The 22,280-nt window shown below is 43.6% G+C and overlaps 1 protein-coding gene across 1 annotated transcript; it reads left to right on the top strand.

Annotated features, from left to right (window-relative positions):
• The first annotated feature begins 8,094 nt into the window (after nt 1-8,094).
• Nucleotides 8,095-17,289, top strand: GCSAM (germinal center associated signaling and motility). The gene is given in 7 exon segments (XM_044255045.1): nt 8,095-8,189; nt 10,653-10,721; nt 12,757-12,798; nt 13,810-13,856; nt 15,842-15,870; nt 16,774-17,003; nt 17,005-17,289. Coding segments are annotated over 7 exon segments (528 nt in total). The 5' UTR covers nt 8,095-8,160; the 3' UTR covers nt 17,087-17,289.
• Nucleotides 17,290-22,280: the final 4,991 nt, after the last annotated feature.

Genomic DNA, 22,280 nt, shown 5'->3' with positions numbered 1-22,280 from the left:
GTAGGCACGGGACTCTCTTCTGAGCGTTTTGCCCTCATTAGCCCAGGCAATCATCACAGGAACTTTAGGAAGTGGGTGCTATCACAGCCTCATTTTACAGAGGAAATAGTGAGACTTAGGGAATTCAGATAAAGTACCCAAAGCCACATCTAGATGAAATGATATTGGGACTCAAATCCTCTGAGCACATTCAATATAATTTGTGAAATAAAGTCCCTAGGCTTTATTTTGGAAATCTAAAGCATCGGAGAAGAGGATAGACTCCACAAATACTGACCATGATCAGGGTCTTACCAGGTCTGTGTTCTGGAGTATAATCATTTTCAAGTGGGGAAAGAACCCTGAACAAGGTACTGAGATAATAAGTAATCCCAGCACCAGGCATGGTATATACCCATACACCCCCATCAGCAGGAGCTGAGTGGTTGTGTTCTCTCATCTGAAAGAATGCAATACATGGACATTGGCCTGAGGAGAATGCTTAGAGCTCACTTCCATTTGACTCCTCAGAGGAAACCCACTTATTTGCTTAGGGAGCCCAGAACATCTGCTTTTAAAATTTTTAGCTAAAAGGTTTCCTTGGTCCTTTGATTCTCAGATTTCTTTTTAATATAGCTTTTAGCTTTTATGGTGCTTAAACCCAGTTTGTATTGTTGCCCTAAATGCTTAACTTAATCATCTAGGTTCTACATTAGTTTTACTCATGAGAAACCAGAAACACTGCAAATGAAGGAACATTCTTCCCAAGGGTCATTCATGCTCAAACAGTGACAAGGAGTACTATATCCTTCACCTCCCATTAGATTCATAAGAGCCCTCTCAGTGAGCTCAACAAATCTCCATTTTGTTGCCAAAGAGTGCTCTTACCATTAAAAATAACTCCCTGTGTTATTATGGTTCCTGGAAAGTCAGCAGAGCTATATATGAAAATCCCTCTCCAGAAAGCAAAATCCCATCCCAAAAGTTCACTTAAGAAGGTACTGAAACTCTGCTGCTACCTCCTGTTTCAAAACAAATACATATTAGTGGGGAATATCAGCAATGAATAGCCACAGTTTCAAACACATAACTAACTCCCTGATATTACTCATACTCTGCACCACAAAGTAAGCAGTTGGAAAATTACCCTCAATGAGGAATCTCAGTAATATCACGCCATGAAGTCTTCACCCTCTCCGTAAGACCTCCGGGAAGGAAGCGGAATAGGGAAATCTTAACTAAGCTATTAGTTTCATGACTGTACAAGAACTCTTAAATAAACCAGTTTTTTTTTTCCTACCATAAAATGATCCATGAGGATTTTCCTTTCACATAAACATCTCTCCCAGTTCCCTTTACTAGCCACAGGAGTCTACAAAGGAGTAAGCTAGAGCCATACCTCTCCCATCCGATTCTTTGAGACTGAAGAAGATCAAAGAATCACTTATTTGAAAGGCCTCTAACCTGCCTTAGCGGCTAAGTCAGCCAGGTGTTGCACAGGATGTAAGGTGGCTTAGTCTGTTAAGTGTCTGCCTTCAGCTCAAGTCATAATCCAAGCCCCATATCGGGCTCCTTACTCAGTGGAGAGTCTGCTTCTCTCCCTTCCTCTTCCTTGCTCCTGTTTGCTCGCTCGCTCGCTCTCTCTCTCTCTCAGAAAACAAACAAAACAAAACAAAATACAGAATTGGGAAGCACTCTAAAACATGCAAGTATGTTTCAGTCTTTCCAGACACACGAGAGATAATAGACCAGAGTTCAAAGCTAAGTTCATCTTTCCACAAGTATTTATTGAATAGGGCAACGAATAGACAGAAAAGGTCCACATTCTTTTTAAACTCAGATTCTAGCTCTCTTACTTATTATGGTGTGTCCTTAAGGAAGTCACTTGTCTTGTATGAGCCTGGGTGTCCTCATCTCTAAAATGGAGGAAATAGTATTTATCCCATAGAATTCTTGCATAAAAAAATGAGAAATCATATCTAAACATATCTAAAACTTTTAAACGGTGCATGGGTTATATAAGAAGCTCTCAACAAATAGTTATTTTAATATTAGCCTATGATCTTGAGATACAGCAAAACAGTCTTTACATTGGTCATCAATTCTCTGCAGTAATGCCAAAAGGAAAGTAAATTTAAAGATTTCAACTCAACCTTCCACTGATTTCACCATCATCTGTTTACAAAGATCCAGACTTCTATTTCCACTTCAATTCCTATAGTTTCTCATGTATTAGGCACTGGGGTCAGCACTAAAGATAAAAAGGATGGTCTGATTCAAAGATTTGTTATTTTGGCTTCTTTTTGTGGATATGTGTGCTGCTCTACTTCCATTTGTGAAGTGGAGGTAGATTATTGAGTCCAGAGTCATTTGCACAGCAATAAACGTGTGTATTATCCATTCCTGTTCTTCCCGGCTCCCTCACACAATCATAGGAAATTTTCATGATGGGAAGATAACACTTCTGCTCAGCTCAGCTTCTCCATCTAGTGGCCTGAGGAAAGGTGACATTTGAAGGTCAAGGAGTGATCTTATCCCCAGCAATGGTAAATTGATTTCTAACCCTCACCCCTGTGGCATTGACCCTTTGGCTTTGCTCAACATTGGAACTAATTAAGCCACCCATGGGGCAGTGTCCAGACTGTTTGCACAAACTATTGCACCCAGAGTCTGGAATATCTTAATTCATACAGATGAGGAGTCAGCAATAGTCCTACTCACTGACTAAATGTCCTTGACCATTTTGTTTTCCCCATGATGCGAAGAAATTATGGTTCCCTTCTGCTGACCCATAGGTTGTGTGAAAGGTACGAAGCCATTGAGGAGGGGCACCTGGGTGGCTTAGTGGGATAAGCCTCTGCCTTTGGCTCAGGTCATGATCTCGGGGTCCTGGGATCAAGCCCTGCATCGGGCTCTCTGCTCAGCGGGAGCCTGCTTCCCCCTCTCTCTCTGCCTGCCTCTTTGCCTACTTGTGATCTCTCTCTATGTCAAATAAATAAAATCTTTAAAAAAAAAAAAAAGAAGAAGAAGAAGAAGTCATTGAGGAGAGGGACTTTTAGATTGAATTTTTTTCCCCAATTTTTCCTGAAGGTAATGGGAATGAGAAAGGTTAGTTATAAGTTATAACAATTTGTCAAGACTAATTCATTTTCTCTCTCTCCCTCTCTAACACACACACATACACACACTACTTTCTTCATACACAAAATGGCGGACCATTGGCTGTTACCACAGATTTCTGACACACAGAAAAGAAGGCTTTGGATAACTTGGAGACATTCCCTAAAATGTACTGTAGTTGGCCAGCCTGGAAAAGAAAGTGGTTTTGTCAGAGGAGAATGGGAGAAACAGATTAATGCAGCCCTGGATCTCTTAGACCTATATTCAGTGGACACCCCTAATTTTAAATATATGCTTTGTTAAGAATTTTCTTTCTTAACTTCACTGCTTCACCTAATTGGCTGAGGAAAGGGTTTCTTGAACTTTATGTATTCCACAGGTAAGAAAATCTGCTGCCCTATTTTTCCTAGAGTTAATTACCTGAAGGATTAACGAAAACATTGAATGGAGGTAACACTGGAGAAATATAATAAAAAACAAAATCTCCAGCCATCCCAGAAAAATCTTTCCATAAAAGTAGAATAAAAAGAAAACAGCTTTATTATTCAATAAGCATTGAACCAGAATGGGCAGTAGGCCACAAGTGATTCAGTGGAATCTTGCCCTTTTTATATAACCAAGCAGATACAACTCATTGTATACATTCTCTCAAGACAAACAGTGACTAGTCCTCAAATAAGATTTGACTGTCCCACTTGCCACACTTAATTCATCCTAAATGCATCTGGTAACGTATTTGCTGATTGTTCGTAAAAGAGAACATTTCCTCTTTTCAGCTGGAAGTAGGTTTGCGGTCTGGAGTCAGTTTCTGGCTGAATTTCTGCAGCTATTCCCCAAGGTGGATGTGGGGGGACTGGGAGGTCCGACACTTTCCTAATTGATGGTTACATTTCCAAGAGATAGCTCCCAGATCCTGGAGGAAACATTCCTGGGTTGCTGATTCAACCTTTACCAAGATTTCCTTCCCTTTCAAAGACAGAAAGAACTTACAAGTTTTCTTGAATAAAAGAGAGGGGAGAAGGCCTCCACCCTCATTTTGAGCAGAGAAAATAAAACTTATCTTTTAATTTGTATTTGCCCTTAGAGTACCAAAATGTTAGAAATACTCATGTATTTTGCCTTGAGCATCCAGTGGCCCTAGATTGGCACTGCCCCCCTTCCTTTACAGCTCCTCCTCAGGCACTGTGGTCTCTCTGCCCATTGGTAGTCAAGTCCTCCTGGAAATGCTCCAAGCCTGGGGAATAGCTACAAGGGCGGCCACAGAACTTGTACCCTTCCATGCTGCTCCTGACTTTGGCAAGTGTGGCCTCTGCATTACTCAAGGAAAAGCAAGAAATCAGCTTGCATTTGGTTTTATCTCATTTCAAGGAGCCCCATGAGGACAAGCGTGGATCTGCTTTGCTCCACGTTGAACCCGCAATGCCTAGCATACAGTAGGTGCTCAACATATACTTGTTAAAGAAATGAAGAAACAAATGGGTGACCAAACTGGAACTGGCCATCAAATAAAAGGATAATACAAAAAATCCATGGTTCCTGTCCCCAAGTTCATTTCTTTGTTTTTTTATCTTCTTTTTTTTCTCCCACTGAGAAATAATTTACATACAGTAAAATGCACCCTTTTTGGTGTACAGCTATTCAGATTGTGAGACACACATACAGTCATGTTGCCACAACCACAAGACACAAAAGAACAGAAAAATTCCCTCCTGCCCCTTGAAGGTCAATCCTTCCCCTGCCCCTCGTTCCTGGCCACTGCTGATTATTTTCTGTCCCTGCTATTTTGCCTTGTGTTGAAGGTCGTAAAAGGTAGCCTTTAAGTTTGGCTTTTTTCCCTTAGTGTGACCATTTGAGATTCATCTGCGTTGTTGCATAGATCTGTAGTCCATTCCTTTCTATTATCCGTCAGTCTTGTAGGGATGCGTCAGTTTGTCTAGCCGTTCAGCCCTTGAAAATCATGTGGGTTATTTCCAGGGTTTGAGGAGTGATTCTGAGTAAAGCCGCTGTTGCATGCAAGTTTCTAGAGATCTTGGGTTTTATTTTACTTGGGTTAATGTCTAGGAGTGGGACCGCTAGGTTGTATGATGAAGCTTTCTTTGGTTACCGTTATGAGAAACTACCATGTTGTACTTCAAAGAGGCTCAACCACTTTGGATTCCCATCAGCAGTGCGTGCAGCAAGCCCTGCGCTCCTCACCAGCATTTGGTATCTTCAGTTTTTCTGTTGTATTTCAATGTTAGCCGTTCTAATAGGTGTAAATGAGGAAACCACAGACCCACAATGGCTTTTTTAGGCTAAGTCACCAAGTGGGGACTTAAGACCCAACTAACTGCAGTTTCAATCTCCTCCAGAAACGTAAGTCTTAACTGGTGAGTCAGGAATTTCCTCATCAACATCGGTGATCTCATGGGTCCTCTCCGTTTTCAAAAAGAAGAAGAGGTAATCACCTAGTAAGATCCCCTGTCCTTGTCCCTCTAAGGGAAAGTGACCTTGCCTGGAATGATTCTTTCTTTTCTTTTGCTAATAACGTTCCTGCCCCACCCTCCTACAAAAACCTTCCATTTCCTACCCTGCTCAGAGCGTTTTTCTGCTTGCTAGATGGGATGCTGCCCAATTCATGAATCACTTATAAAGCCAATTTAACTCTTCAAATTTACTTGATTGACCTGTTTTTTAGCAAAAGTGTAAAAGTGCTGCATTGTGGTTTGATTTACATTTCCTAATGATTATGATATTGAGCATGTTTTTATGTGTGTATTTGCCATCTGTATATTTTCTCTGGTATGTTCAAATATTTTGAACATATTTGAAATATGTTCAAATATTTTGAAACGTATGTTCAAATATTTTGGCCATACTGTTATTGGCTATTTTCTTACTGAGTTTTGAAAGCTCTTTATATGTTTCAGATTAAATCTTTTTATCAGTTATATGTTTTGTTGATAATTTCTATGGGTCATTGGGTTGACTTTTCTTTGAATCTTTTCTTGTTTTATTTTATTTATTTTTTTTAAAGATCTTATTTATTTATTTATTTGACAGGTAGAGATCACAAGTAGGCAGAGAGGCAGGCAGAGAGAGAGAGAGGGAAACAGGCTCCCCACTGAGCAGAGAGCCCAATGTGGGGCTCGATCCCAGGACCCTGAGATCATGACCTGAGCCAAAGGCAGCAGCTTAACCCACTGAGACACCCAGGCGCCCTCTTTTCTTGTTTTAAAAGAAAATTCTCCCTCCGAACTTTTCCAAGACTAGAAAGTGGTTTAATAAATTTAGGAATCCTAAGTGAAAAACACCCATGGCCAGCCTGTAATTGCAGATGGGGCTTCCCCAGAAGCTCAACACTCTCCTTGACCAGCTGCTTCTGGGTAGTCGGGCCAGTAGCCTGGTTCCCTCAGAAGTTAGGAAGGAAATTTTTTCCTCTGTTCTGGTTGACCTAAAAATTAAATTGACATGAAACACATTAACAGGAGAAAAACAAAAGCTTAATAACATGTATACCTCCTCAATCTAATGGGGAGACTCAGGGAAACTGAGCAACTCCCCCAAAGGGCTGAAGCCACCACTTTAAATGTCATCTTCATTCAGCATAATCTCTTCCAGTCCCGTCCATGTTGCTACAAAAGTTGGGTATTCATCCTTTCTGATGGAGGCATAATACTACATAGTGTATATGGACCACATCTTCCTTCTCCATTCGTCCGTTGAAGGGCATCTTGATTCTTTCCACATTTTGGTGACCGTGGCCATTGCTGCTATAAACATTGGGGTACAGATGGTCCTTCTTTTCACTACATCTGTATCTTTGGGGTAAATACCCAGTAGTGCAATTGTAGGGTCATAGGGAAACTCCATTTTTAATTTCTTGAGGAATCTCCACACTGTTCTCCAAAGTGGCTGCACCAACTTGCATTCCTACCAACAGTGTAAGAGGGTTCCCCTTTCTCCACATCCTCTCCAACACATGTTGTTTCCTGTCTTGCTAATTTTGGCCATTCTAAGTGGTGTAAGGTGATATCTCAATGTGGTTTTAATTTGAATCTCCCTGATGGCTAGTGATGATGAACATTTTTGCTTGTCTGATAGCCATTTGTATGGCTTCATTGGAGAAGTGTCTATTGAGGGAAATTGGAAGGGGAGGTGAACCATGAGAGACTATGGACTCTGAAAAACAATCTGAGGGTTTTGAAGGGGCGGGGGTGGGAGGTCGGGGTACCAGGTGGTGGGTATTAGGGAGGGCACGGATTACATGGAGCACTGGTGTGGTGCAAAAACAATGAGTACTGTTACGCTGAAAATAAATTTTAAAAAATTAAAAAAAAAAAACACAAACTGGGAAATACCAGGAGAGGACACAGATAGTGGTTTCAAATTTTGTTAAATTAGAACAGGATGTTCTCTTATGAACATTTGTAGTCTATTGTAAAAGGTAAAAACATGAGCAATTTTTGTATGTATGAAAGAAATAAGTACTAATAAAAACGAATGTTAGTTGATTAAAAAATTAAATAAATAAATAAATAAATAAATATCTTCAGTTAAAGACAAAAGATGTTGGGGCTGGAGGGTCTGTTGTGGGAGGAAAAAGCAGAGTAAACAAGGGTCATGCTATTAGGCCAATTTAATTGCCTTCTGTCTTACAACCTTTTCTGGAGACTTAGAGTTCCCTCTTCCTGATAGCCTTACACGTGGAGATTTCCCTTGTCAACGAAAAAGTCTCTTAAAGCAGGGTAATTTCTATTTGATTTTCAGACCTTGTTTTATATCTGAAGTTTCTTTAAAGAAGCCAACTTAAAATAATCAATATGCCGAAGAGGCATATCTCGGGGCCGCAACAATTGTTCCCCTTTAGGGGCTCTGACATTTTAGGAAGTTGTGCACGCGTGAGTGCTTGCCTGCACCTCTGACTCTCCTCCCCCTGGGGTCCTCCTCCTGCTGCAGGGAGGTACTCTTCTTCTTTCAGCTCTCAGCACCAGTGGCCAGAGCAACACGCGGTAAGTCAAGAGCTGACCCCATTAGAGCGCCAGGCTGGCTGAGGGGAAGTCACCCGGGAGAACGGAGAGAATGGGCAACGCTCCGCTGGGGGAAAACAGGTGAGTCCAGACTCTCCAGAGGAAGGCAGGGGAGATGGGACAGAGCATTGCAGCCAGAAAGAGAAAAAGAAGTCCTTGGGTGAGGGGAGGCAACTGAGTAAAGAACTGAAAAAAATTAAGTTCCTACTGATGGCCATACACTAAGTTCAACTCCTTATAGAACTGGCCTTCTCCCCAGAATCAGAGTGAGCCAGCAGCTGGTGGAGAACTCCTAAAAGGCAGAAGGACCTTCTCAAGGGAGGTCAATCCAGTAAACTCTGACTTCAGAAAGGAACACTTTCCGGGGGCTGGTGGGGCCCTGGGGCTGGGCGCAGGGAGGTCTCCTGAGTTCCTAATGCCTGTAGGGAGCTGAAAGACATCACTACTCTTTTAATTACTATTTTAGTTCAAAATAAATAACAAGCTTCTGCCCACAGTGAGGCCTCTTCCTGTATACATTCCCTGCGAAGGGTAAGCAAAGTTCATTAAAATCGGTCAAGAATTTGTCTTTTTCTAGAACTCAGTTTCCAAATTTTAAGAGGAAATGCTAATACAATGCCTATCTTGGCAGTTTCTCGTGTGTGTGATGCTAGCACAGTGCCTTACATTAAGGTTCAATAATAATAAGCTATCATTTTGGGGGACCATCATCTTCATTAACATCAAAGCAGTCATTATAAAAATTAGTACCATCCAAAACAAGAGACTCCCTGGTGAGCTGGTCTAGAGAGGATGAACTCAATGGGACAGGGAGAGGGAAAGATTTTTAAGGATTACATTCGGCATTCCAAGGCTCAGTTCCTGCCACTGGGAGCAAAGATACAGCACTCAAAATGCCACCTGCATGCTGAGTGAAATAAGTCAAGCAGAGAGAGTCAATTATCATATGGTTTCACTTATTTGTGGAGCATAACAAATAGCATGGAGGACAAGGGCCATTAGAGAGGAGTAGGGAATTTGGGTAAATTGGAAGGGGAGGTGAACCATGAGAGACTATGGACTCTGAAAAACAATCTGAGGGGTTTGAAGTGGCGGGGGGGTGGGAGGTTGGGGTACCAGGTGGTGGGTATTATAGAGGGCACGGCTTGCATGGAGCACTGGGTGTGGTGAAAAAATAATGAATACTGTTTTTCTGAAAATAAATAAATTGGAAAAAAATATAAAATAAAATAAAAAATAAATAAATAAATAAATAAATAAATAAAAAGGGGGAAAAAAAATGCCACCTGCCAAAAGGAGGCTTGGTGAGCCCATGGGATGTGTCCTGCCCCTCCCTGAAACCCAGTGTTTCCTAAAACTCCTCCTTGGTTCCTCACAGGCCTTGAGCCATCTGCAGCTAGGGCATGTCATCAGCTTATAAATCCTTATTCTCATATCTATGTGTGACTTCCTTAAACGTAGAGACTGTTTCTTAGTCATCTTTGAATTCCTGTTTCTTGGCATTATTTCTAACAAGCAGTAGGCACTCAAAAAAGAGTTTGATGAATGATTGGAAATGTGCAGAAATCACTGCCTTGAAAAGAAAAATTAAACAAAATACAGGTATAACGTGACTGAGAAAGTCATGATTTTTTGACATTTGTAGGATTTTTTTTTCCTTTTTAGAATTTTAGTATGCAGGTGAAGGATTAGGACATCAATACATGTTAGTTGTAGAAACATTGAAAAATACATAAAGTATAAATAAAATGGTAAATCACAGTTATAACTATTGACAACATTAGATACATTTTCCTTATTTTTTTAAAATATTTTATTTATTAGAGAGAGACACAGCAAGAGAGGAAACACAAGCAGGGGGAGTGGGAGAGGGAGAGGGAGAAACAGGCTTTCCAGCGGAGCAGGGAGCCTGATGCAGGGCTCGATCCCAGGACCCTGGGATCATGACCTGAGCCAAAGGCAGACACCCAACGGACTGAGTCACCCAGGTGCCCCAGTAATATTTAATGTTTAGTTTCTTTTTCTCTGTATTCTCAAATCCCCACAAGTGAGAAAAATGGTTATCAGAAACCCAACCTGAGCAAGGAACAGATTTATTTTATCTAGTCCTTTCTTCTCCTCTTATCCCATGTTCTTTGTCTTAGTGCTGTGAAAAATGATGACTTACACGAGACAGGCAGTACCCTTCACCATCCCTGTGCACCATCCCAAAGACTGCACCAGTGGCTAGGCCTCTCCATTCACGGATAGTCTTGTGATCATCATGAGCAATCCCAGCCATGTGGGAACAAATGATTTAGGACCAGTTGTGTGTGGAGGTTGTCGGAGAATGTTGGTGGGCTGTTGCCATGGCAATGGAGGGACCATCAGATAAAAGGTTGCCATGTTTATTAAAGAGAAGATGTGAACAGATCTGAGAGGAACAGGTGGAAGCTGAGGTGACACACAAATGGAAGAAATGACAAAAGTTGGAAAAATTGGGAACTGAGGGAGGAAGCCTGAAAAGGAAGAACTTAGCTCATTCCTGATTATGTTGGATTTTAGGAGGCAGCAGAACACTCAAGAAATACCCTGGGCTCCAAAAAACCAAAGCTTCAGAGAGAGGACACCCAGGTGAGAACAATTCCAACAAAACTTCTCCCGGCCTTTGCCTATTTAGAGTAAAGTCTGTCAGATCCTAGACTTCACATACACCACAATGGAACATGCTGCTTTGTCCAGCAGCAGTTGTAATTACAGTAAATGTGAAGACAAGACAAAAGACAAAAACACTTTGAACCTTGGACAGGAGAGGTGCCATTTTGCTAGGAGCCTAGTGTAACCCCCAGCAACCAGAAATAAGAGTGCTAGTTCCTGCTATCTCTGTTCATTTAGTTCAAGTATCTTTGCGCTCCAGCTCCATCCTGACCGTTCCTTTTTAAACTCTATGTTTCTATTTCTGAGGTGATCACATCTCCCACATCATCATGATCATTGAAAGGTTTATGGAGAGAGACTCTTGCAATTACCCTGATGCTGTTAAACCAAGACCTCCTCATTAATCCTTTCTGACTAGTCCCTTTGAGTGCCAGGGAATCAGTAGACTATGGAACTAGGGTCTTACAGTCCAAGAATTCCCAAGAGTGGCAAAGGCTGGGTGTTCTGTGGCCTATAGAATTATTTTCCTTTTTCCCATGGTTTCAGGAGAAACTCTTGAAAGAATATCAATTAAATTAAAAAGCAACCACTGAGCCAAAGTTTGTCTCAGGAGTTGGGGACACAGAGATCCCCCAACATGGTACATGTCTTCAGGGCAAGCAAAGGATCATATATTTGGGGGACATCCCTAGACATGTGTGAACGCATACAATGCAAATGATGAAAGAGACCAGAGCGGTCATGGGCCTTATAACAAGGGAGAGACTGGGTGGACTACAGGGCCAGGGAAGCTTTGCATTAAGAGAGAAGAACCTGGAATTGCTATCATAGAGATGCATCTGGTATCCCGCAGAATGCACCCCAAACCAAATCATCCGAGTTGAAATGCAAGAGTACGGGGCAAAAAAATTGCATGGAACAAATAACCAGCTTAAAAACAGTTTTTGCCTGAATTTAATTTTACGTGACCCTTACAATGTGGGAAGCCATGTAAGCATCCTTATTTTATGACAAAGAAACTGTGGCTCAAGTTTTCCAGAGATCCTGGTCCAATTAGTAATTCAAAATTGGCTATCTGTTTTCATCACCTGACTCTCCTTAGAGAATCCAGTTTCTTAGCACTAACGAGGTTCAGTGGTTTCCTTGTGTTTCTTTAGCCACAGTTAGGTAGAAACTATAGTTTCTACCTAAAGCAGCACGAAGAGGAGCCATGCCTTTCAGTCCTCAAACTCTGGGAGTACAGGGAGCCCCTGTAGCTATCAGAACACTCCACCATGCCAGGGCCTATGACCTCTCCTTCAGAGCTCTTTGCAAGGGAACCCCCTGGGAAGCTCACTGGGAGGGATATTTCTGGGTGGTATTTTCACAGATGCTTTTACATAGTGTTATGGGGACATGGAAGGCTTTCACATTCAACTATGACTCAAGTTCAGAAAGATGCCCGGCATGATAGACCTCAGCTTGGATGCCTGACCGCAGAAAGATCGGACCTTTTCTGCCTGCCACAAAAGAGATCCCAAGTCCTGTTAATTTTCCTGCCCCTTGGGTCAAAGAGGCAGATATGATGACCTGAGTCAGTTAGAGTTGCTCTGTCCTCGGCTACTTGTTCATTTATCAAGGACTTATTGAAAATAGATTTACCAGACACTCTGGCACAAGCTGGTGATCTTTGCCGGAGTTGAACAAGTAAGTCTATAGGGTCCCTAACTTTATGAAGCTCTAGTGTAGGATGTGAACAAATGAATTCCATCCTGCACTAGAACAGAAAGTTCCTTCCCCCATTAGGAGTTGATAAGCAACGTCTTCACATTTCCTAAGGGGCAGTTAATGTCCTAGGAGGAAGGAGTCATTGTAGCATGATAGATGTGTCCAAGTCCTCTAGAATAAATGCCGTCTTTGGGGTTGTGGGGAGAAAAAAGGTTTTTCACAGAACCGGCAAAAGGAAGGGAGTCCCCCTACTCAAGCTGTAGAAACCAGCATGGTGATTTGTGTCATCTCTTGGTTATTTCAGATGCTGCGGCTGCGTTGCCCAAGGGTGTTTCTGCCTTCCATGGTGAGTGAGAATCGTTTTCAAGAGTTATTTCCCTAAGCGTGGTTTCAATGTGGTATTTACTGTAAATCACCTGTAACTGCCCAATGTCTGTGGCCACAGGGGAAGCCTGTGACTCCCCAGACGCTCATCTGAGAGTCAGTCAGGGAAGTGATAATTGGAGCCTGGTGAGAAACAGGAACAATAGTCTTGACGGTGGTCCTTGAACCAGAAAGCCTCAGAAGCAAGGATGAAATTGGCTCCAGTGGAGAGAAGGGACCATTTCCTCACAGGGCAAGGGCCAGACACCATGTATGGAAGCGCACGGTTCTGTCCCTTGCACAGAGAACTCACAGCCGGGGTGATCATTCAAGTCATCTACCACAGTGGGAAAGCGTTGAGAGTGAAAGACATGCTAAAAATAGTTCAGGGTCCCGAAGTGACTGGTAAGGACATTAACTAGACTCCCTAAGCCAAGCAAGACCTATGGTCATGCTGCTTGGCGCACATGTCATTGTCTCCTGAGGTGATAATGAGCTTCCTTTATATCTAGACTGTGTTCCTCTGGAGGACTCATCTCTACAGAATAGTTACCCCTGTGCTCACATGGGCTGTGTTTGCTTGCTTGCTTGCTTGCTTGGAGATCAGAGATGGGGCTTGGGGTTGGAATTGGAAATAACCTTGACTCCTTATGTCACATGATATAAAAGAAATTGATATTTTGTTAGAAAAAAATCCCCCCCAAATAGTTACCAATGATGTCACCATTGGTTCTCCATTTATAAATCAATTCCACCTCAGCCCAGAAAGGGGAGAAGGGAGGACACACACACACACACACACACACACAGGTGGAGATTTCTACCTGTCTTATCTTTCATATTTTCTTTTATCCATCTTCATTTTCCTTGATGCTAAAGGAGGTATGACTAACAAATGGAAGTGTTAAAGATAAAGTTTTAGAGTTCAGTGTCATTTTCTCGGAGAGTTTCAGAATATTGAAACCACCAATTTTCCTTCCTTTTCTTTTTTCAGGAAAAAAGGACATATTTGTAAAGCAAAGCCAGATTCCTCAGAGGAGAGTAAGTCATAGCTTTCTCATCTTTTCTACTTTGGACAGACTTACATTTCCACACTGTCCCTTCTCTGAGCTTCGCAAGCTCCTTGGACATCCTTCCAGTGTCATACTTACACATGAATCTGTGTCACTCATCCAGTTGCTTTTCTCTCTCTCCACGGGACTGTGAGCTCATCAAAGCAGGAACTGGCTACTGATCTCCGTGTCCCTCCCTAACGTCTGGAGGCCAGAGGAGTGAACTGGAAACAGTAACTGGAAAGGTGGAGGGGCGCAGAGAGCAACGGGGAGGGGCAGGCTCTTGTGGGCAAGCTTAAGATTGGGGTTTTTGTCTTGAAAACTGCAGAAGTATTGAGGGCCTTTAAACAAGGGGCCAGTATGATGTCCTTTGCATGGAAAGATGCTGCGTGGGTTGCTGTGTAGAGAACACGCTGGACTCGTGCGTGGCAAGAGTGGATGCTGGAAGATCACTTAGGAAGTGAGGCGGTGGTCTCTGGAGACAGAATAGTACTGCAGCTAGGAAGGACTTCGAGAAGGGGAGGGTGCTGAATAGCAACACATGTAAGAAAGAGAGAAAGGAAGTATAGGCGAGGACAGCCCACTGTGTTTGTAAAGAAGAAAAGGGATGGAGTTTTGCCTCTGCCTTCCTGGGTCTAAAGAGCAGAGCCTAATTCATTCACTCTGAGTCTTGCAAACTAGCTCTGTCAAGTGTGGGAGTGAATAATCCGGCCCTCCCACCCCTAACATCTCCTCCGGGAATCGGGAATCGTGGATCCCGATCCCGTGGATCTCCATCAGAGCAAAACATGGTTGAAAGAAAACCTTTAGGGAGGCCTGGCTGGCTCAGTATGTTAAGTGTTTGCCTTCAGCTCAGGTCATGATCCCAGAGTCCTGGGATGGAGCTCCACATCGGCTGCCCAGTGCGGAGTCTGCTTCTCCCTCTCCCTTTGCCTCTCTCTCCAGCTTGTACTACTATATCTGAAAGAAAGAGAGAAAGAAAGAAAGAAAGAAAGAAAGAAAGAAAGAAAGAAAAGAGATAGAGGAAGGAAAGAAGGAAGGAAGGAAGGAAGGAAGGAAGGAAGGAAGGAAGGAAGGAAAGAGAAGAAGGAAGAAAGACATCTAATGGTAAATCTCACAGACGTTCCTTATAGTGATAGTCAGGGACGTCAGAGATGGCCATGGGAATTTATGGAGATGTGAGAATCTGGGATGTCAGTCCTTGGGGAAGGTAAACCCGTAATATAATAAACTAGAGGGCCTGCAGGGGCACACCCACCTCCTGTGTGGGAGGGCATCCTGGGACTTCCATATGAAAGCTTACGTTGGCTTATTGAGTTGGTGTGTTTGTGAGGGTTTAGTGAGTGTGTCCGTTTGTGACTTTGCTGAGAGACTAGAGCCAGTTGCTTTTAAATAAACTGGCTTTTGAAAAACTGGCCTGCTTTTGTGTGTGTGTGCTAGCAAATTCAGGATTGGGATTGCTCAATTTAAGAGTTTCGTTCCCTTGAGCTTTTCCTGAGCACTGGCCCACCATTCCTACCATCCCCTGTCGCCTGCAGTAGACACACAGTCCTCTTTTGCACTATGGATCCTTGGGGGTCCTTGTGTACTGCCTATGCTAGTCTGTGAGCCCCTCGAGGAGAAGAACTGTTTCTGACTTTTCTTTGTCTCCACAGTGCCTGGTACAGGGTAGATGTGCAATGAATTTTGCAGGAGGGAGGGAGGGGTGAGGGGATGGAGGGAAGTGTGGTTTCTTTTCCAAAGCCCCACCAAATGTGTCTCCCTCCACTCAGACTCTCAGCCTGCACAGCTCTGCTGTTTCTTTAGATGGTCCTGTCACTCCCCAGGGATGTGTCACAGGTCATGATAACCTGCTCCACTGCTGTTTGGGTCTCCGACTGCTCCTATCCTAGAGTCCAACCCTCCCCCCCACTCTCCACCCTCTCTCCTCAAATCTCCCCATGACCTGAAATTGATTGTATTTTCTTTCTCCAGATGAAGGAATGTCATCTGCTCCCATGCAGGTAATGCAAACATCTCTGAGCCTTTTTCTGAGATGCCGGTGGCAATGCAGATACCCCAGATGGCAGAAGTTGGGCTCCAAGACTCCTTCAAACCTCGATATGAAAGAAGGACCTTAGATGCCAGTGCTTGTTAGCCCAGGGCCCTGTACGGGGCCTGGTGCCAGTGGCATCAGCCACCTCTGTTGTACATCTTACTGAAAGGAGCTAATACATATGGAGTCTTTTGTTGATGCTAGGCAGTGTGCTGGGAGCTTTGCCTGTAGTGGCTAATGTCACTGTTACAGCAACCCTGTCAGACTGGAACTATTATTTCTCCTGTAGTACAAATGAGAAAACTGAAAGATTAAGTGATATTCTCCCCCAACTCAGACAGCTGACAAGAAGTCAGGGACATGATTCAAAAACCAAGTCCCAGTTCCAGATCCAGACTCTCCCTCTTGTACTTTGCTTCTTTGCTTTTTATCTTCTGAGATTCCATTGCCTGGGAGCTTCTTTTGAGGGCTCCCTTTTTGAATAGTGCCAAAATCTCTAGAATAAGTGGTTAAATATCATAAGAAGTCATCTTAAGGTGACCTCAGATTATTCTCTTATATAAGAATGGGCTGCCCTCAGGACCTGAGACTTGGGAATTATATGTATGACTGGGGATAGTCAGGGGTCACTCTGGAACATGGACCAGAGAGGACATGTGTGGGTAGGCTGAATACTCTGGACAGCATGAGCTCTCTGGATGTCTGGGCTAGAGGCTGGGGTAGGGGCAGTCATTTAGGAAAAACAGCGAGGGGGTGGAGGAGAGATGGTCATGGAAGACAAACTTTGGCCAGGGTTGGGGCTGTGTTGAGCCTGGAGCATACAAAGGGAATGGCACGAGGCCCACACTTGATTGGATTCTTCTTTGACCAGCAGGACAATGATGACCAGAACTCCTCGGAGGATCTCTGCTACACCCTCATTAGTCACAGCGTCCTTGGGAGAAGGCCATCAGGGATCTCTGCCGAGAGGTGCTATGAGAATGTTTCCCCTAAGACCGAGAAACCCAGGAATTACTTGAGAGAAACGGAGACTTCGTATGCACTTCTCCGGGTGAATTCCTCTCCAAGCAATTTGTCTTCCCCAGAAGATGAATATGAACTTACCTAGTAGAATCTCCTTCCATGCCCTGCAACAGCCACATCTACCTCTGCTACCTTCGAAGGCTCAGGTTTCCTATTTATAATGAAATATTTGGACCAGCACTTGTCTAATAGCAATAAATAAAAACCAGGGGTGCAGGGCTCTGATTGAGGCAGGTGTAGGGTCTAGTCTTTCAGGCTTACCCCCACTCCACACACACAACGGCCTTTGCTACAGGGGTCTCTGCAGAATCTGATTTGCCAACTACAGGACCTCTTAGATCCAGCTCAATATTCATCATCCAAAGACCAACCATCTATCCTGAACACCACTCTTTGAGAACAGAGTGGCCATCTTTGATTCCAAGTGGCTTTGGAAATGGGCTGCTTTGCTCAGTGGCAGATGGGGGGAGGGGCGGTGGGTAGGGTTGGGGGGAGTTCTTGGTGCTCTACAACTTTGAACATCACAAAGGCAGACCTTTCTCCATAAAATGTCCACATGATTGTCTCCTAGAATCACAAGGAAGCTTTATCTATTATACTAAGTGTGCCAAGAGGGGGGTCCACTGGTTCCACCATGTTCGAAGGCCCAACCCCTCACTCTGAGCCTTCCAGGTGGGCACCTGTGTGTTCCTCTCACCCTGTGCCACTTTGCCATGTCCTTTGCATCATGTTCTTTGACTTGTTGACCCTCGTGGCTTTGTTGGTTTTGTGAGTGGAATCAGTAAGTTCTACATTAGGTTTTTATATCATTTTTCATATAATTTTAATCTATATTTTTAAATTTTGTATTTCTCTCTAGAAATCTTAACAAGAAAATCATAGCATTAGAGAATGGTAGCATAGAAAGACCTGTGGAGACACTCTAATCCCACTATCCTTCTTGCTCAGAGAGAAGTAGCACAATGTACATTGCAAGTTATTGACAGAACCTTATTCAGAGCCTGATTTCCTGTCTTCCAATTCAGCACTCTTCCAACATACTACATAGAAGAGGCTAACTCAACTGTATGGTATATGTCTGGATGAACTAACATGTCATGTATAAAATTTGGGGGAAAAATGTCCACATGGGGAAAGTAACACCCCCACACCTCCACACCATACCCCTTCTCAAATTAGCTTTTCTCCATATGTTCTGATTATTTTTCCCAATGTTTTCTTCATTGTTCCTAGAATTCCATCTATCCCCTAAAACAGGGATCAGCAAACTGTGATCCACAGGCTAAATCTGACCTACTGTCTTTCTTTGTATAAATAAAATGTTATTGGAACACAGCCAGTCTTATTCACTTACACTGCATACATGTTCATACTGACGATGGCTGCTCAGCCACAGAAGAGTTAAGTAGTTGTGACACACACTGGAGGCCCTGCAAAGCCAAAAATCTATATATATTTTTTGCCCTCTTCAGAAAAAAAAAAAAATTAGGCACCCAGGCCTAAACAATGATACTTGGAGATAACGATAACAGAAATGTGTTTGAGTATTGCAACTCTTAAGAGCTGGTACCAATAAACTGGCAGGAAAATATTAAACCACAAACGATATGAATGAGACCAAGAATAATCAGCAAATTAGACTATTTCTATCCTTTATTTACACCTGTGTTCTCCACTTCCTGTTTTATTTAACCCGTGGTGATTGTCTTAATTTTAAGGATGTTAAAATAGTAGAGGTTTGTTGACAAAGTGGTAGATAACATTATGTGTTTACTGTTTTGTCCCCAAAGGCACCTAACATTAAATAACTGTTATTTAAAATGCACTAAATGCCAGCGAGGAGAAATGTGGTGACAAGAGGTTGGATGAGTCCACACGTGTTTGCTGAGACTTCAGGCAGTCGATGATCTTCAGCTAAGAGCCAGTCATATCTGGGTATCTTGTCCTCTGCCAACGTCCCATTTTCAGCCATGGAACCCGGTGGAACCCTAACCTTCACCCTTGGCCAGAATTCACTTAGGGGAAAGAGTGTGGACACGAGAGTCAGCCTGTGAGTGATTCCAATCCTGGCTCTATCCCTTCCTCCCTCTGTGACCTTGAGCATATAAATTGAAGGTTAGGCTTTATCACGGGCAAACGGGAGGGTGGCATCTAGTGTATGTAATTCCTTTACCGCGGACCTTGAATAAATGATATCAAGGAGCAAAGAGAAACAAACACTTTCGCGACGCGTGGAGGAAAACGTGTTGACGGGCGTGATGACCAGGGTCATCCAGCGATCTTCAGTGGGTTAGAAATGGCACCACTGGGTTTTAGACTGGACTTTTTCATTTGGACATTGAACCCTTGCTGGAGTTGACTGGTTTAAATACTTTTAGTACAATATAAGTTATACTAGTTTGAGTCTTCGCCTGTGAAAATATTACTTGTCCCAAATAGTATAGGCCTCTTTCCTGCAATGTATTAAATATAAATGCTTAGCCAGGGGCATTTGTTCTTATAATGAAAGCCAGAGAGCTGAGGGAAGGGAATGATTTTCGAGCAGGAGAACCCTTCTGGAGTGCTCTGTCTGCATATAATGCTAATCCTGTTTTCCAAACACTTCAGGATTTTGGTGAAAGCCCTGTAACCCTCTTCACAGAAAATGCACATTCACACACACTCACACACACAGTATTTTACACAATTTCTAGTGGTCGGGGATGCCGCCCATCTGTGGAAGAATTCCTGGGTTCCTTTTTTTTTTTTTTCTTTAAAGACTTTATTTTTTTTAATTTTTTATTTGACAGACAGAGATCACAAGCAGGCAGAGAGGCAAGCGGGAGGCGGGGGGAGGGGGGCGCAGGCTCCCTGCTGAGCAGACAGCAGGATGTGGGGGCTCCATCCCAGGACCCTGAGATCATGATCCAAGCTGAAGGCAGAGGCTTAACCCACTGAGCCATCCAGGCACCGCATAATTCCTGGGTTCTTGATAAGAAATGGAGGCTGAGGATTTAAACTGCTCCCTTGGGACATAGATAGAATCAGGAAACTCCCCTCCCCCATTCTCTCCTTACACCTGTACACAGCCAGTTCACAGAGGCACACTTCATGCGGCAACGGCAGGCTTTGTGGTTTCCGTTTTACCTTCATAGTAGCATCTATAAATAATCCCTTAGCCTATGCATAAATTCCTATTCAGAACAGAAGAGAAGTACAAGAAAAGGGCAAAGCTAGGTCAGAACAATCTACCAATGATAACAAATAAATTCAAATGCTGACATTTTTAGGACAACCTTGGGTGACAGGTGCTTCAAATATTCTCAGGAATGGAATGGAAGGGCATAGGCAGAACAGGGCAAGATATCACAGGAGCCTTCAGACAAAAGGAGATTCTGTTTACATGTATCTGACTCTGTCCTATTTCCAGCCAGCCTCTTGTGTTCAGAAAGCACCTGGAAAGTCCCCGGATCTGAGCGTACCTCAGTTCTGCCATCTGTTAAATGGCTGAGTGTAAGTTCTTCCCACTTTCCCGCTTTTGTAAGGCACTTGGGGGGAGCCCTGCGTGATCATTATTATCCAGGGAGCCTTCTACAGTCTGATGATGACATCTCTTAACTCATCCCTTTTCCTCTCACCACCTGTGCTCTTTGTGGATGGAGTCAAGCCTGACCTGAATATGACCCTAGGGTGCCTACCAAAGTCAGAGGCCATTGATGGTATGAGTTTGCCTAGTGGGCTAGACATTGCTCCCCAAGACTGTGGAACTCTAGACTCATCGTTTCACTTCTCCAGACCTCAGTTTCCTAATATGAGATGAGGGGACTGCTTGTGGACACCACTGCCAGTGACGCAGGAACAATGTGAAGGAGCCTATTGTAAGGCAAGGGACCACAGTGGGAGCAGGGAAGGGAAGACATCCAGAGACTTCTCTCATGTTTCTCAGTACTGATGAGACTCTGAATGGGGCAGGGATCCATGCAGAGCCCACAACTAAAAGGGAAAAGAGTGACTCAGTCGGTTAAGCATCCAACTCTTGATATCAGCTCAGACCTTGATCTCAGGGTCATGAAATCAAGCTCCACATTGAGCTCCACATTGAGCTCCACATTGGGCTCCACACTGGGCATGGAGCCTATTTAAAAATAAAAATAAATAAACGAATGTATGAATGAGAAAAGAAAGAACATGACATTATCCTAATCAGACCCAAGTGTAAAGGAAAGCAAATCTATTTATTCCAACCCCACCACGGCTTCAGGCTCAGCTGTGTCGTCCTTCCTAGGCAAGGCCTTCTCCAATGAAAGGACACTGACCACTCTCTTCTCTGACTACCCACACCCCCACAGTCTGTCTCCATGTTTACACCAGGCTGTTTTTTCCTGCTGTTTCCTATCTGCACAGTCCCATTGCCTAACGAGACCAGCAGCTTTTCTTTTCTTAAGATTTTATTTATTTGACAGAGAGAGAGTACAAGTATGCCGAGCAGCAGGCAGAGGGAGAGGGAGAAGCAGACTCCCCGCTGAGCAGAGAGCCGGATTCGGGGCTCAATCCCAGGACCCTGGGATCATGACCTGAGCCAAAGGCAGACACTCAACCGACGGAGCCACCCAGGAAGCCCTTCTTTTCTTATTATTGTCCTCCCCTTCACCATTTTTCCTGGACTCGTTGCAAAACACATCCTTAAAATGATCTATAGAGCTAAGTTAAATTGAAAAGTAGAAAAGAATTGGATGCATGGACAGAATTTCTCTGGCAATGACAGAAGTGGCACATTCCACTATTCTGACTGTACCCCTTCTGCCTGAATCTAACGGACTTCCAGAAAAGACCAGTGTCTCTTCTCAAATCCTTCAGTGATATCACAGAGAGCTGCTGAGACCTCATGATGCAGGAGGCGTTATGCTCATCATGAAAACGTATGATGACCAGTAAACTCATCTCCTACAGCAGAACAGTGTAGACATGAACACTGTTTTTTTTCAGACACCTCAAAAGGCTTTAGGCACAAAGTTACAAAGTTCAGCTCTTCCCACAGCACCAGAGCCAGAGTCAAACCTATGGAAAGTCTTCATATGACTTGCAAGGGGTCAAGATAGTTGCGTTTTAGTGCTTTCCAAAGGAGAAGGGAAAAGACCACTGTCCTGGCACTTCCTTCCAGCCCTAGCCCTTCAGACACTTGGGCCTGCCAGGAAAGTGCCCTGGAAGGAAGCAGAGGGGAGGAAGGGAAGACAGGGGTGGGAGGGCGCTCCCTGCTCTCCCTGCAGCAGAGGAGGACCTAGTCCACTCCAGCCCCTCCAGCTCAGTCTTACTCAGAAGGGGAAAATGCCCTCCAGGAAATGAAAAATCAGTTCCAGCACCATGCCCTGCAAGAAA

The sequence above is a fragment of the Neovison vison genome, chromosome 6, assembly GCF_020171115.1.
Source record: "Neovison vison isolate M4711 chromosome 6, ASM_NN_V1, whole genome shotgun sequence".
In the NCBI taxonomy this organism is placed as follows: Eukaryota; Metazoa; Chordata; class Mammalia; order Carnivora; family Mustelidae; genus Neogale; species Neogale vison.
This window is presented reverse-complemented; position numbering and strand designations above follow the sequence as displayed.